The sequence below is a fragment of the Chroicocephalus ridibundus genome, chromosome Z, assembly GCF_963924245.1.
Source record: "Chroicocephalus ridibundus chromosome Z, bChrRid1.1, whole genome shotgun sequence".
Lineage (NCBI taxonomy): Eukaryota > Metazoa > Chordata > Aves > Charadriiformes > Laridae > Chroicocephalus > Chroicocephalus ridibundus.
The window spans coordinates 33,467,811-33,482,363 of record NC_086316.1 but is presented as its reverse complement, the minus strand read 5'-3'; the positions used below and the strand labels follow the sequence as shown (position 1 = coordinate 33,482,363).

General features: G+C 40.2%; 1 protein-coding gene across 3 annotated transcripts in view; it reads right to left on the bottom strand.

Annotated features, from left to right (window-relative positions):
• PIGG (phosphatidylinositol glycan anchor biosynthesis class G (EMM blood group)) overlaps positions 1–14,553 on the bottom strand; it is a 92,440-nt gene that overhangs the window by 50,685 nt on the left and 27,202 nt on the right. For all 3 annotated transcript variants that reach the window (XM_063319930.1, XM_063319931.1, XM_063319932.1), the window contains one exon: positions 6,995–7,452. In XM_063319930.1, coding sequence (XP_063176000.1) covers positions 6,995–7,452 — 458 coding nt within the window. The remainder of the gene's footprint in view (positions 1–6,994; positions 7,453–14,553) is intronic.

Sequence of the window (14,553 nt, the reverse complement as noted above, 5' to 3'; positions counted from 1 at the left end):
TGCACAAGTATTTAATTTAATTTTAGCCATACAAAATATTACCTAGCCAAAATGACCAGAAATATACTTACATTGTTTAACACACACACACAAACACATTAGCACAGTATGATTACCTTATGCAACTACAGCACATTGTACTGGATCAATGAACACAAGAGATAAAATAGACACAAAATTGGCATCATGACCAAGAAGATTACACATACATTTTGTTTGTTCCCCCGCATCCTAAATAGGTAACTTTCATTCCAGAATCAAGGGCATTTCATTGAGCATGCTGCCAATGTTAGGTATTTAAATTTACAGTAATACCAATTACACTGCAAAATGTAATGGGGTAAGGTAAAGATCTGCACTCAACCCCTACCATGACTAGCTATGCAACTTCAGAAAGCCCACGGTAATCCAAGAATTGCTAACCCTCGTCTACTGCAAATACTCCCAGTATCCCAAATAACCTAGAACCACTATTTTTGTTAGATTTACTTTCTGTTAAGAACATCGTGTAGAGTGTGAGAGCCAAAAGCTCCATCTTCTGCCTTCCACATTTCAAAATGCCACGATAAAAGATCACTAACTTCAGCAAACTGTCAGTAAGTCTGGGCTGTTATCTGCATTAACTCTGACCGCACTTATGAAACTCTAGTTTTATCTTTGATTTAATCAAAATTATAGTACTTAAAAAGGTTTACTTTCCTATTGCCTAGTGCATGTTTTATCAGGAGATTGACCAAGACCTGTTTCAGCTGTTGTGCTTGGGAAGTCACAGAGCAAAGGACATAGAGCAGAAAAATTGTCCTGTTAGTCCTCCCTGCAGGACCCAGTCAAGCACTTCATGCCACTTAACAGGACTCCCAGGAAATGTACTACTCTCTGCAGGCCAGCAGAGGAAAATGAGACGAATAAAAAAAACTAGAACACTACAGGAGAGAAAATGTACTCTTGATGTTTCTCCTCACTATTGTTCTTCCTCTACAGGAAAAGACAGTAGAAGCAGTGAATGGATCGCTGCAGCAACCTGTGAAGACAGTGCATGCACCATCTCTTGTAATCAACACATAAAGAACTAATTTAGTAGCCACTGCATCTTTCAAATGAATCTTTGTGAAAAATTTTAAAAGCTTTCAGGCCGCATTCTCCTTGGCTGCTCATTGTATGAGACTGAGATAAAACAAATCAGGGATAAATAACAGCACATGGTCATCATCTTTGTCTTTGTCTCTTTATCTAAAAAAGTAAATGCACTTCTGTTAAGTGACTCTTGCAGGCAAATCTAACATAGGAAGACATAAAAAATTAAAAAATATTCCTACCTGTAAGAAGTAAATGATGGTGCTCTATCAAGCAAGACACTTACTAACAGCTGCAATTCCCTACAGAGAACATTTGAAATCATAGTCTCACACACATGCCCCACAAAAAAAAAGAAAATTCTCAGAGATGGCCCAGTGGACAGCAAGGGTATATTCAAAAGTCATGTGCACAACAGCCGCTAATGGTACATTTTTAACTGCTAGCACAGGGGTTTATATCCAACTCATGTCCAGGTTTTCTGGTAACAGTCCTCTGTGATTTTCTGTTATGGATTTTTTTGAACCATGCAAGTTTGTTGCAAAAAAACGTACTCCAGTGTTTCATAGAGTTTACTGAAGAAACAATAAAAGGATTTCTAGCAAGTGAAGTCAGGTCAGCATAAATCACCTAGTTTCAAGGTTTTCCAGCCAAGGTTCTTACAGTTAGACAGCTAAGTGCATATTAAATTAGCCCGTATTTTGAAAGAAGATTGTAGTTGCTCAATACAGAGTCCAGCCATTTAGCAAAGTTCTAAGTGATTTTGATATTCTACTCAGAAATACAAGCATGAACATGCTACTCTGATCTCAGCTGAAATGTAGTGTGTTTTGCCCAAACCATAACATTGAAAGTGAAGAACCAGTAGTTTCCCAAGAGAGAACCTGAGGAGGGGGGAAGGAAAATGTTCTTACTGTAACAGCTCGTAGCTTACACTTTCTTACTTCTGGTATCAGAATGAAGACTGAAGATAATTCCTTCCACTGCTTTCACTACTGCAAATATAAATACAGTGAAAGGAATTATAAAATATGGATCTTGTGCACATTTATGTGGATAAAGCCCTTTTTGATTGTTTACTTTCATTCTACTATGTACATTAGCATATACAGAAGTCAAATGGTATGCTAGCTTTGGGGGAAAGGACATTTGGGGATGATTAAGTACATTATTAAAAGAAAATATTATCATCTTCCCATGCTGCTGCTTCTCATCACTTGTCTTCAAGCTGATGCTTCATTGACAGCTTCAACTCAAATTGAAGACACTACAGGTAGACTGATTTTATGTGGTTTGCTGCTTATGTTTTTCCATGCACAAACCTGAAAAATAGTCTCTTTGTCTCAAATGCTGAACCCCTTAAGGACTGTCCAGACAAGCAAAATATTAGTCAGAGCATAAGCACGTTGTCTAAAAGGTCAAAAGGGGGGTGGGGGGGTGGAGAGGGTAGTTTATTCATTAGTTTATCTTAGAGACAAAATAGAAGGCTGGCTAGAAAAAGCCTGAGTAGCTTTAACTCAAACTAACAAGTTACACGTGATCTCAGTAAGGTTCTAATTTCTTATTACTAAACAATATGTTATTAAGACATAATTATGCAAATTAAACACACACCAAAAATAGAGTAACAATGAACCCTACAGACTGGCAATGCATTTTGGGAAGACGAATAAGTGGTTTATGCAACTCGGCTAATCATCAACTTTGAATTTATGCTATAAGGAAAATACATGCTCTCAACCCTGATCAAAACACTATGAAAACAGACATCTCTACCACTCTGTTCTCTTGTGAAAGAGACGCAACGAAGACATTAAGACCTCCAACCAAAGAAAATGCAAGCATACTTGTCAAATAGGAATTCACAGATGCTGTACAAACCACAGGATGTGCAAAGATTTAGTTGCATCGTTGACTGATCTTTCCAAAGCTTGTCCAGTGAACCATCTCAGACCCAAGAACTCACCTACACCCCATCACTCAAGTCCAAAAACTGTGCACTTGAAATGGTGCTATTTTTTCAACCCTGTAAAGCAACTTAAGTATATGTCAGAATGGTTGACATATATTATATACTCCTCTTAGGCTAAAATCTGCTCCATTGACTTAAGTCAGGGTGTAACTCCATGGCAGCCCAAGCCAACCTGTGCCACAGCTGCGAGGGTTCTGCTCTTTCACCTGCTCGATAAACCCAGCAGAAGAAGTTACACCAATGAAAGCGAGAAGGCAGAACTGTGGCACCCCAATGACACACACCCTCTTAGCCTGCCATGGCATGGCACTCCGGACAGTTCCACAATCTTTTTAAAGCCCCCAAAAGTTTGTGAATCATTGCTTCTTTCTCAATAAGATTTGAAAGGCAAGTGTTTTTTTTGAAAGAATGCTTGACAAGGGCAGAAAGAAAAAACTGTTATGTCTGCAGCACTTCAAAAGATGTATAGTTTCACATGTTGTTTCTACAGGAATTTCAACAGCAGCAGTGCCATCTTGCACACTCTTCCCTTCCTGCATTCCTGTGAAGCTGGATGGTAAATCAGAGTGGGAAGTGATCCATCTCAAAGCCAAAAGCTTCCCGCGCTGTCTTGGGTTATTTTTCCAGCCACATCTATACAATGATTTAGTTCACCATACTGACAAAGCAACAGCTGTGCTGGCAAAATACAGGGCCAGTGAGGGGAGGAACAAGACAGCAGGTACCCTGCCTTGTAAGGCAAGAGCTTGTTCAATATACTATTACAGCCAAAAAAAGCAGTTGTAGCCTAAGACTATAGCTGTAGGACTTTTTCTCTTCTAGTTGCTTCAAGACTCAAGCAAATATACCCAATGTGAGGCTATAATTTGGTGAGGAAGCACAGGGAGCAATTTGCCAGTAAAATTCTGAAGTTTTGGTTTTGATATCTAGCTGCTGTACTTCAGCCTTACTGAAGGGAGAGGCAGACAGCTTTTAATAATAGGGTTGTGATGACTTTATGAAAGGGAAGTAATACTTAATCAACATGACAGACTTCTGTGATGAGATGACTAGCTCAGTGGAAGAGCAGAGAGCAGGCAGTGTTGTTTATCTTGGCTTTAACAAGGCTTTTAACACCATCTCGCATAACATCCTTACAGGCAAACTGATGCAGCCCAGGCTAGGAAAGTGGACAGTGAGGTGCACTGAAAACTGGCTCAGCTGTCAGGCTCACACAGCTGTGATGAGCAGTACACAAAGTCTACCTGGAGGCCAGTAACTAGCAATCAACCCCAGGGGTTGACACTGGGGCCAATAGTGTTTGACATCTTCATGAATGACCTAGACAATGGGACAGAGTGCCCCCTTGGCAAGTTTGCAAACAGTACAGAACTGGGAGGAGTGGTTGATACAGCAGATATGTCTGCTGCCACTCTGAGGCACCTCAACAGACTGCAGAAATGGCCCAACAGAAACGTTATGAAGTTCAAGAGGGGAAGAGGCAAGTCCTGCACCTTGGAACAAATAGCTACACACATCAGGACAAACTGACATATCAAGACAAATAAAGAGATGGCTCTGAACGTCCTGGTGGACACTGAGTTGATCACCAGCCAGCAATGTGCCCTTGCCAGCAAAGATGATCAACAGCATTGAGGGCTGCATTATGAAAAACCTTACCAGCAGGCTGAGGAAGGTCTTTCTTCCCCTGTGCTCAGCCCTGGGTCCAGTTATGGGTTCTCCAGTACAGAGAAAGGACAAAGTACAGAGAAAATATGGACATATTGGAGCAAGTGTAGTGAAAGACTATGAAAATGATGAGCACTTGTCATACAAGGAGAAGCTCAAAGCACTGTGGGTACTTAGCCTTAAGAAGACAAGGCTCAGTATGGATCTTACCAGCCTGATTTTAGGTGGAAGATGAAGCCATACTCTTATTAGGGGTGCTCAGCAAAAGGACAAGAGACAATGGACACAAAATGAAATAAAAGAAATTCTATTTAAACAGAAGGATTTTTTGTGGGGGGGAAAGAAAACTGGTTGCCCAGAATAGTTGTGGAGTCTCCATGCTTGAAGACACCAAAAGCCCAGCTGGACTAGGATCTGAGCGTTCTGTTCCAGATCACTCTGCTCTGAGTAAGGGCACTGAACCAAACAGTCCTCTCCAACCTCAACCATTCTGTGATTCTGTTGTTTTCAAAGATGGATAGGAATTCTGCAAAACACGCCAATTCCAATTCACAGGAGGAAAAAAATGAAACACAAAAATAGCCTCCTCCATCCCTTCTCCCCTCCCCCCTCCCTCCCCCAACAAAAAAAACAGACTAAGCCAGAACAGTTGTAAAGACCCTTGGTTTACCTGAGTGAATTACTTGGAAGCTCCTGACAGGCCATAGTGTTAGAGCTGGGCATACAGGATTTACCAGCTTTTGTTATAAATCAGGAAGCCCTAGAAGCACCTGCTCCAGCTGCAGACTATGTTCTCCCTGTGCTATCTCCCTGAGTCCCCCCAGCCCAAGGCTGTAACAGGTTTTGCTACTCTAAAGGCATACCTAGCATCAGGAAATCAGAGATGGAAGAACCCCTACCAAGACAGGATCTTTGGAAGTTACATCCAGGCATGCACACACAATTTTTAGAAGGCTGGTAACATTTTCAAGTGTCAGTAAACATCCCTGGAGGACCATACGAGCAAAACCATATCTCTGAAACAAATTCAATTTTTCAGCTGCAAGAATATCAAGTCCTTGTTTGTGTACTAGTGCATTGAGGCACTAGTACACTCCAAAGTAATACACTCCAAAGAAAAGGGCTGACAGTCTGAAGACGACATCTGGCTCAGGAAGTTATTGGGCAAATAAATCTTTGGAAAATGCTCAGGATTAATTATAAAAATCCTCTCAGTCACACCAAATCATACCTAATCCTGCTCACACATTGGCTTAGCTCATAATGAAGGAGTTCTCTATCATGTGGACTTAACACTGGGAATATGACATTCCTTCCTCAATCCCTCACCTCATCTCAAGAGGAGGAATGCATGGTGAAAGCTTTGGTATAGAACAACTGCTATAATGCGATAAATTCCCTCATAACTCATGTCTTTCAGCACTCATGCCTGTCACAGCAATTAGCATTTTATCTGTGAGGCTGCCAATAAATAACAAGTCTCATATTAGTTCATTTGCTCATGTCGCTTTTAATGAATGATGAATGACATTTCATCCATGTATTGTAAGATACTGGCAAGAAAACTCTTTATCTTACACAGCACAGCCTCCCCATCTGCCGTCTGCAAAACCTTAACTAGTCAGTCACAAGGTATTGCTTCTTCATCCACCAGCTGAAGTACAGAACACAATTCAAATATTAAGTACTTTTAACCACTGAATAATGACTGTAGCTCTTCACAATATTAGAAGGTAGTAGAAAAAGTAGAAGCCCTTCTGCAATGTACTTCAAGTTGTAAAAAATCCCCTTTCATGTTTACATACTACACTCGAAAAATTCCTTCCGTTTTCCACCTACGCATTAAAAGTCTGTGATAAACAAGGAAGAATCCTATATGCAGCATCCTCTTCTGCAACTTCATAAAATTTGAAATTGAGCAGAACCTTCTGCCTTAATTTCAAAGGTTTAATTCTGTTAAGTGATTTTTAATTTCCCAAACCAGATACACGGAAAAGAGTTACTTTTTGCCTCTGATAAACCTATCATGTATAATTGGCATTAATTAGATACGTCATGGTGCAGGGCAAAGATTATAAACTATTGATAGTGCACAGGGAATTACTCCTGCATGAAACAGCAGTGAAAAATTCCTTATGTTACTTCACTGTTTACCCGCTTTGCATGTTTAGAGCACTTTCTGAACAGAGGCTGTATAGAAATGTATACGTATTTCACCAAATGAAACATACATTAATTTTTAAAAAAGACAGAAAGTATGACAATAAATCAGACACTCACCTTGTCAACCAATGTCCAAAGTCTGGCCGATGAGCCCACTGGACACCTGTCTGATTCAATGATCGAAGTAGCCGACAGCAAATAAGAATGATCCATGGACTTGCTAAGCTTATCCACTTATCTGATCCTTTTATGAATTCAGCTGAAGAGGTGGCCTTGCCCAATTTTGAATTACCTGATGCTGGAATGTCTATATTCTTGCACTCAGAGGCTTCCCCAATACTATCAAAATTTTGTTTCACAGTGGTACTATGTTGAGGGTCACATTCTTTCAGAAGAAAATTGTTTCTACAAAGTTCCTGACATAGCACCAAACAAAGCGTATTGATAAGAAAATACCAGGTTTGATGTTCCTCTTCTATAAAACTGCTTGCCCCCAAACTCAAAACATGGCCAATTGTTCCAGCCAGAATCAGCACATCTATTTCTGACCAGCTGGAACTGGACACAACTGGATTCTGCAAACAGGGAAGAAAAAAAAAAAAAAAAAAAAAAAGGTGGTGAAAGTGTATAAAAATTTCACTTGTGAAAATTCATAGCATGCTTACAGCAGTTTCCTCTAAGACAACAAAATAAACAGTGAGACAAATTATTTCTACCTTGACAAATCCACAAAAATTTATAAAAGAATCATTTTAGTGTAGCCTATTTAGCTAGCATTACAACATAATCATACTTTTTAGAATTACATTCTGTTTAAGGGAAAAAACTTCTCCATGAATAATCATCATAACTGTACAGATTGATTCCCTACCATCGTGTAACAGAAGGTTTGAAAAAAGCTTTCCCCCATTGCGCAGCCATAGCAGTAAAAATAGAAATCCTGCAGAAATCAAACTTGAGACGCAGATAACAGGTAATTTTCTAATAGTTTAAATCTGTGCTACCCTCAACTCAGTATAGTAACAGCCTTCACTACTCAAATTAACAAACATTATTTGCATACAGTCTGATTAACCTTGCTTAGCTTGAAATGTGCCTTTCATCATAAAATCTGATTTAAACCTTACCCATCTATTTTTCACTTCACATGCTGTGCCCATCTAAAACCATAATATTCTTTGTCTAATGCCTCCATTAGTTTGATTTCCTGTTCACAGCATCTACGTGGAATTGCCGCATCTTCACGTCTCTCTGTGATACGGCTAAAAAGAGAGTGTATGGGCATGTGGAAGGTGAGAGCATCTGGTTCACTGATGTTATCAGGTAAGGGACCTTTTCAGCTCACAGGGAATATGAAGTAACTGGGAAAGCCATATAAAGACCACACAGAGACACAAACCTGATAAGTAAGCACTAAGGGAGATGATAAAGACAACCAAAACTCTTCAGTCATTAACTGAGAGGCCATTAAGAATGCACAGGCATAGCTCTGAAAAGCATCAGCCTAGACTTTGTAACAGATAAGGCGGAAGTGACAGAATGTGGGTATTATGGATATCTGATGGTGCCTGTGGATCTACACAGACTCATTAAGCAATGCTTCAGGAAAGCATCAAAGGTCGGGCAGAGAGGGCAGTGAGGAACAGCCTGGAGGTAGGGTGCAAAGGGAGGGGAGGAAGGACAAAGAGGCCAGAGTCACATATAAGCAGGTGCCAGTCAGTGCACTTCTCTGACTGAGCCCTGTGGCCGATCACTGCTGCCTATCCTGTCTTATTAAATCTTCTCCTTCTCTTTCTGTGCTACTCCACCCTCTGTCCCACCGGTGGGTGCTGCAAGGTCTCACTGCAAGTAGTTGGAGACAAGCCTGCATGCCAGCAACTTGAGACCAGAGCAAGGAAAAGCAAATGGCAGCAACTGGAGCAGGATCACAGGTCATTGGACTCACACGCCTGTAGTACCAGGGACTTCAGTGCATGAGGGTTCACATGCCAGAGACTGGAGTGGGGACCGCAGCCCACCAGGACTGTGTGCCTCAGGTGCCAGCAGCTGGAGGGATGACAGTGCAAGAGAGGTCAGGTTTCAGCAATAGGGAAGAGTGACCGTGGATCACCAAGCTTGCAGGTTTGCATCAGCAACTGCAGAGCCCAGAGCAAGCACCTATGTGTGACAGGTGACAGGGCCACCGACTGAAGGGACCTCTGTCTGTTTAACTTCTCAAAGTCTGAGCCAGAGGTGGGAACAAGGGCCCAGGCTGGGCATGTGCAGCTGGGCTCCAGCAGCAAGGCAGGACAAACACCCCAGCCCTGGAGGCCACCAGAGCCAGAAGGGACTTGCTAACATCCCCTAACAAATCAGGTTACGTACTTGTGAAGCATTTTGGAAAAGAGACTGTCAAAAATCATCCCTTACCATTTTATTTTCTCATTAATTTTTCCTCTATTACAGAATATCAGAGTATCTCTTAAACTGGTATTTTAAAGACCTGATAAACAACAACTTAAAAGCCAAATCAAAACTACTGCATGCTCTTTTTTACTTCAAAACAGAGATCACTGAAGCTACTTTCACGTTCATTTCTTCAGCTGCACGCTTCAACCTCATCATCCTCCTACATTTGACCTTATGAACTTTAAAAAACAGCCTTCAATATTCATACAGATGAAGCTCACAGAGAACATTCTCACATTCAGAGATGCACAGTGTAAACCCTGAACTGTTTAAATAATTTGTTAGAAAAATCTAGAAACTCACTAATCTTAGGGCAGGTAACAAGGAAGTGGTATAAGCAATACAAATATCCCTGAGCATCTTAGATGCAAGTCTCGCTTATGCTTAAGATTTACTGACAGCAGCATATGTGTATTTGTTCCATAAACAAGACCATGTAACATGGAGAGAACAACAGACACACTTGATGCAAGAAGTTAGTTAACGCTATCTGGAATTTTGCTTTGAGGAAAACAACTTTTGCAAAATCAAGATTTTATAAGATATATGTGAAAGAATGCAGAAGGTACAGTTAAAGTTATCACCTATTCACGTCACCTCCATTTCTCACATTGTTAACAAAATATATTACATCAGTCACTTCACTTAAAAATAAAGAAAAAAAAAATACAACAAAAAAGTCCCCATGAGGTTACGTACAGCAGTAACGGCGGGGGGAGGGAGGGGGGATCCCACTAAAAATTTGCAGAAGAACAGTCATAATCCAAAAAACTGCCCAGGCCCAATCTAAATTTACTAGTATTTGAGATGTCTTTGGTGCTTTTAAGACCACTTCTTTTTGTTTAGTACTCTACTCTGAAAATCAAATACCATAAACTGGTATTTGGAACAAAAGGATGAGGTAGAGAGGTAGTCTGTGCAGAGACCAAAGATGATGAAATTCACAGAGCTGAGGCAAGAAGAGTACATGACTAAACTACAGAAGGTTTAAACTCCAATAATTCTATCATGCTGACCTTAAAAGATCTTTATTTATAAAGACCATTATTTATAAGCAAGCACATAAGCACCATCTGCTTCCAGAGACAAAGGAATCTGAGATCCTCAACAAATGAGAATGAACCAGTCGTCAATATGTCTTCTTTATAAGCCATAACATAAAATCTATATAAGGATTGTTCTCTTGCATCTGTTTGCCATCAGTACTGATATGAAAATGGAAGAAATGATGTATTATCAGTGGGAAACATGCAAAAGCCTCATGAAAATGATGGTGTTAGTGTGAAATGTCCCATTGTCAGAAATCTGTATTTATTCCCTGCTTGACTGACTCTCACAACTCCAGTGAAAAGAGAAAAAATGTACTCCTATATTCACATCAAAGGATTAATGTCCAATGGCAATTATTGATAAACCACATTTCAGACCAGAGTTAGCCACTATGCAAAATGAAAAATTATCTTGCAAATTATCATCTCATAAGCCTTGATGTTCTAAGAAATACTGAAAATAGCTTCATCAAGTTTTTCTAAATTTACTGGTAATCCCTCATATATCAACTGTGCCTTATTAGGAATGCCATCATTACAGTTTTTTTTATACAGCCTGACCTTAGATTACTTAGATTGTACTCAGTTTTCAGATCTCGTTTACAGGCACAGAAATGTAGGTCCCGTTCTGATATTCACAGCTCTGTCTTTCTAGCTGCTGAATACCTGCAACCCTCAGGAACTCAGCAGGCACTCCAAATACTAAAACACTCATATGACTCGCACTGATGTCTTGGCAAATAATACAGAATCTTTTGTGTAGAAATTTATAAAAGACAGGCTTTCCATTCAAGCCTATAATCTCCCAAGACAAGCATTTTTAGCATTCGATGTATCAGCATTAGTAACTAAGTAATACAGAAACTGACCTCATTGCCCCATCTTTGAGGGTATCTTGCTAGCTTGTTGCAGAAGTGTGAGTACATAAACAATGGAATATATGCATCTCTGCCCATGAAACTTACATTTTCTTCACTTTAAAATAAAATGTCCGTCAGTCTATCTTCTGTGTCCAATTCTAGTCATTTTGCTTCTGTATGGTTGAGAGTAAAGCTCTTTTTCACAAAAATTAACCATCCATAATTAAGGCCTAGCGAATTTTACCATCACTTTTCAGATGAGAAATGTTTTATTTTTCATGGTCACCATCACCCAAAATTTAAATATTTATCATTCTGGTCCCTTCTGATGTTTGAGCTCCTTGCACCCAGTCTTGATTCCCAGTGATGATAACTTTCCTATGACAGAATATTACTTACTCCCACATTTTCAAAGCACTTTGGGGTCATTTTTGAAAGCTACCCAGTACAGGCAGCATCCAATTACCTTCACCTCACCGCCCAAGTCAAAAAAACACACAAAAAAAATTGAGATACAATTGCATAAAAATCCTTTATCATTCAATGAAGTAAAGAATATCATACAGAGGAGGAAAACCAATAATACTTCAAAATGAACACGGTATTTTAAGATAAAGAGAAAGAGGGACATTTTGATTACATAATTAAAACCACTATAATTTTGCATTAACAAAAGTTCTCAAAAGCTGTATTTGACAAGCTTTAACTTCTGTGTTATATTTTAAAAAAAACTACTGGTTTTGATTTATATCAGAAATAGGAATAAAATACAACTAGGAGTAGTAAACACCATACTTAAGTCAACTACCAAGCAATTAGAGTGAAGCTACGAACAAGAAGTTAAAATTTTGATGATTTTCTGGAATTCGTAAAGGGCTGCAGAACTATTTAAAGCCTGAAGTGTCATTAAAAGAAGTGACTGGTGCTGCTAGAAACACAGTAATCAGAACCCATAAATAACAGTCAGGAAGCAGATGCTAACACTGCCTGCACTGGTCTTCAGAAAATTCATGAACTTAGTAATCAGTTTCTATATTCAGCCACAGTGGGCAAAAAAAAGCATTAGAAATGAGAAGCACTTCAGAGAAATCTTTAGATGTTGAACGGAAACAATTTGAAGGAAAAAAAAGCTCTGAAACCATTAACAGGAGACCTTATCTTAATTACTTTTAAAATACCTACATTTTATTGTATAGCATGAGCTTAGAAAAGGCTTTTAGCTTTTTTAACTGGCATGACACTGATTCAGCAATCTACTCTTGCCATCAGAAGAGCAGGGCTTCAGAGCTCTTTCAAAAGTGAAGCCCATATGCAGACTTGCACTGTAGAGACACACAGGATGCAGACACCTGGATTCAGAGATACTCCCAAGTCACACAGAAGGTCCCTTCAAGATCAACACACAACACATACAGACAACCAGTTTCTCCCCTAAAGTCTTGGTATTCTATTGGAAAAGGGGATAGAAGGCGGGACATGAATGTTTGTGAACTACACTGTTTGTGCCCCAGTTCCCAGTAAAAACCCTCTCATGTCCACACTGCAAGTGACACCAGATTATCCACTGCTCCTCTCACAGTCTCCAGGCTCTGTCTTTGTATAAGCAGCTACCTGCAAAAGAATGACCATATTATTCTGCAACAGCCCTGAGACTGGTAAAAATGTAAATCAAATCCACGTCACTGTTTTTATACATTCTAATATGGAGGAACTTACTAACTAAATCTACAAAATATTTCAAGCTTGCTTTGGAACTTGAACAGAGACAGCAAAGCCTATCTGACTGATGAAATATACATCTAGCAATCCAGCCACCAATGGAATAGACTGAATACGGGATGACAAAAATGGATTTCTACATGTCTGGATACAAAGTCACGTCTGCCTCGACCAGAATTACTACTGCCTATACCTCATTAGATATACTTCAGCTTCACACATTTTCAGATATATCTCAGATACCAATATGATCACAGACAAACTTGGGATGGAGAATCCAGTATTTTTTATATTTATCTGCCCCAGCCTTAGAAAAACAAACACACACACAAACCTTCTGGAAAACATTGCTGAAAACCTCCTTGCTCATGTATTATCCACTGGAAGCAGATGATCCAATCATCTGCTGGTATGTCCTGAGGTCCCAGCTATTTAAACTCCAGAAAACATGTATGCACCAATTTCAGATATTCCTTCGTCTTTCTAGTTCAAACAAGAAATGCCTGAATCGATTAACTGTTCCATTACAGGCAAATGGAGATATTTTCAAAGGTGACATGAAAATAAGCATCTTCATGTCCAACAGATGCTAACTGCAGTTCAAGATCTTTAGGGCAGTGAGAAGGGCACACAGCAAGTTCACCACCCTGGACTTCAGGAAAGCAGACTTTGGCCTCTTTGGCAAGATGCTTGGTAGAGTACCACGGGATAACGCCCTAGAGGGAAGAGGGACCCAGGAAAGCTGGTTAATATGCACAGATCATGTCCTCCATGCTCAGGCGCGATGCATCCTGACAAACAGGAAGCCAAGCAAAACCACAAGGAGGCCTACATGGATGAACAAGAAGTTCCAGGAGAAACTCAAACTGAAAAAGGAAGCCTAAGAAGGGTGGAAGCAAGGACAGGTAGCCTGGGAGGAACACAGAGAAATTGGCTGAGCAGCCAGGGATCAGGTTAAGCTAAAGCCCAGACAGAGTTAAATCTGGCCAGGGATGTCAAGGACAACAAGCAAAGCTTCTAAAGGTACATCAGTGATAAAAGGAAGACTAGGAAAAATGTGGGCCCTCTCCAGAAGGAAACAGGAAACCTGGTTACCTGGGATACGGAGAAGGCTGAGGTACTCAACAACTTTTTGGCCTCGGTCTTCACCGGCAAGGGCTCTAACCACACCAACAAAGTCACAGAAGGCAAAGGCAGGGACTGGGAGAATGAAGAACCAGCCACCGTAGGATAAGATCACGTTCCAGACCATCTGAGGAACGTGAAGGTGCATAAATCCATGGGACTTGATCAGATGCATCCAAGGGTCCTGAAGGAACTGCTGGATGAAATTGCTAAGCCACTATCCATCATATTTCAAAAGTCATGGCAGTCTGCTGAAGTTCCTGCTGACTGGTAAAGGGGAAACATTTTTAAAAAGGGAAAAAAAGGAAGAGCCGGGGAACTACAGACCAGTCAGTCTCACCTCTGTGCCAGACAAGATTATAGAGCAGATCCTCCTGGAAACCATGCTAAGGCACATGGGAAATAAGGAGATGATAGGTGACAGCCAACATGGCTTCACTAAGGGCAAATCATGTCTGACAAATTTGCTGGCCTT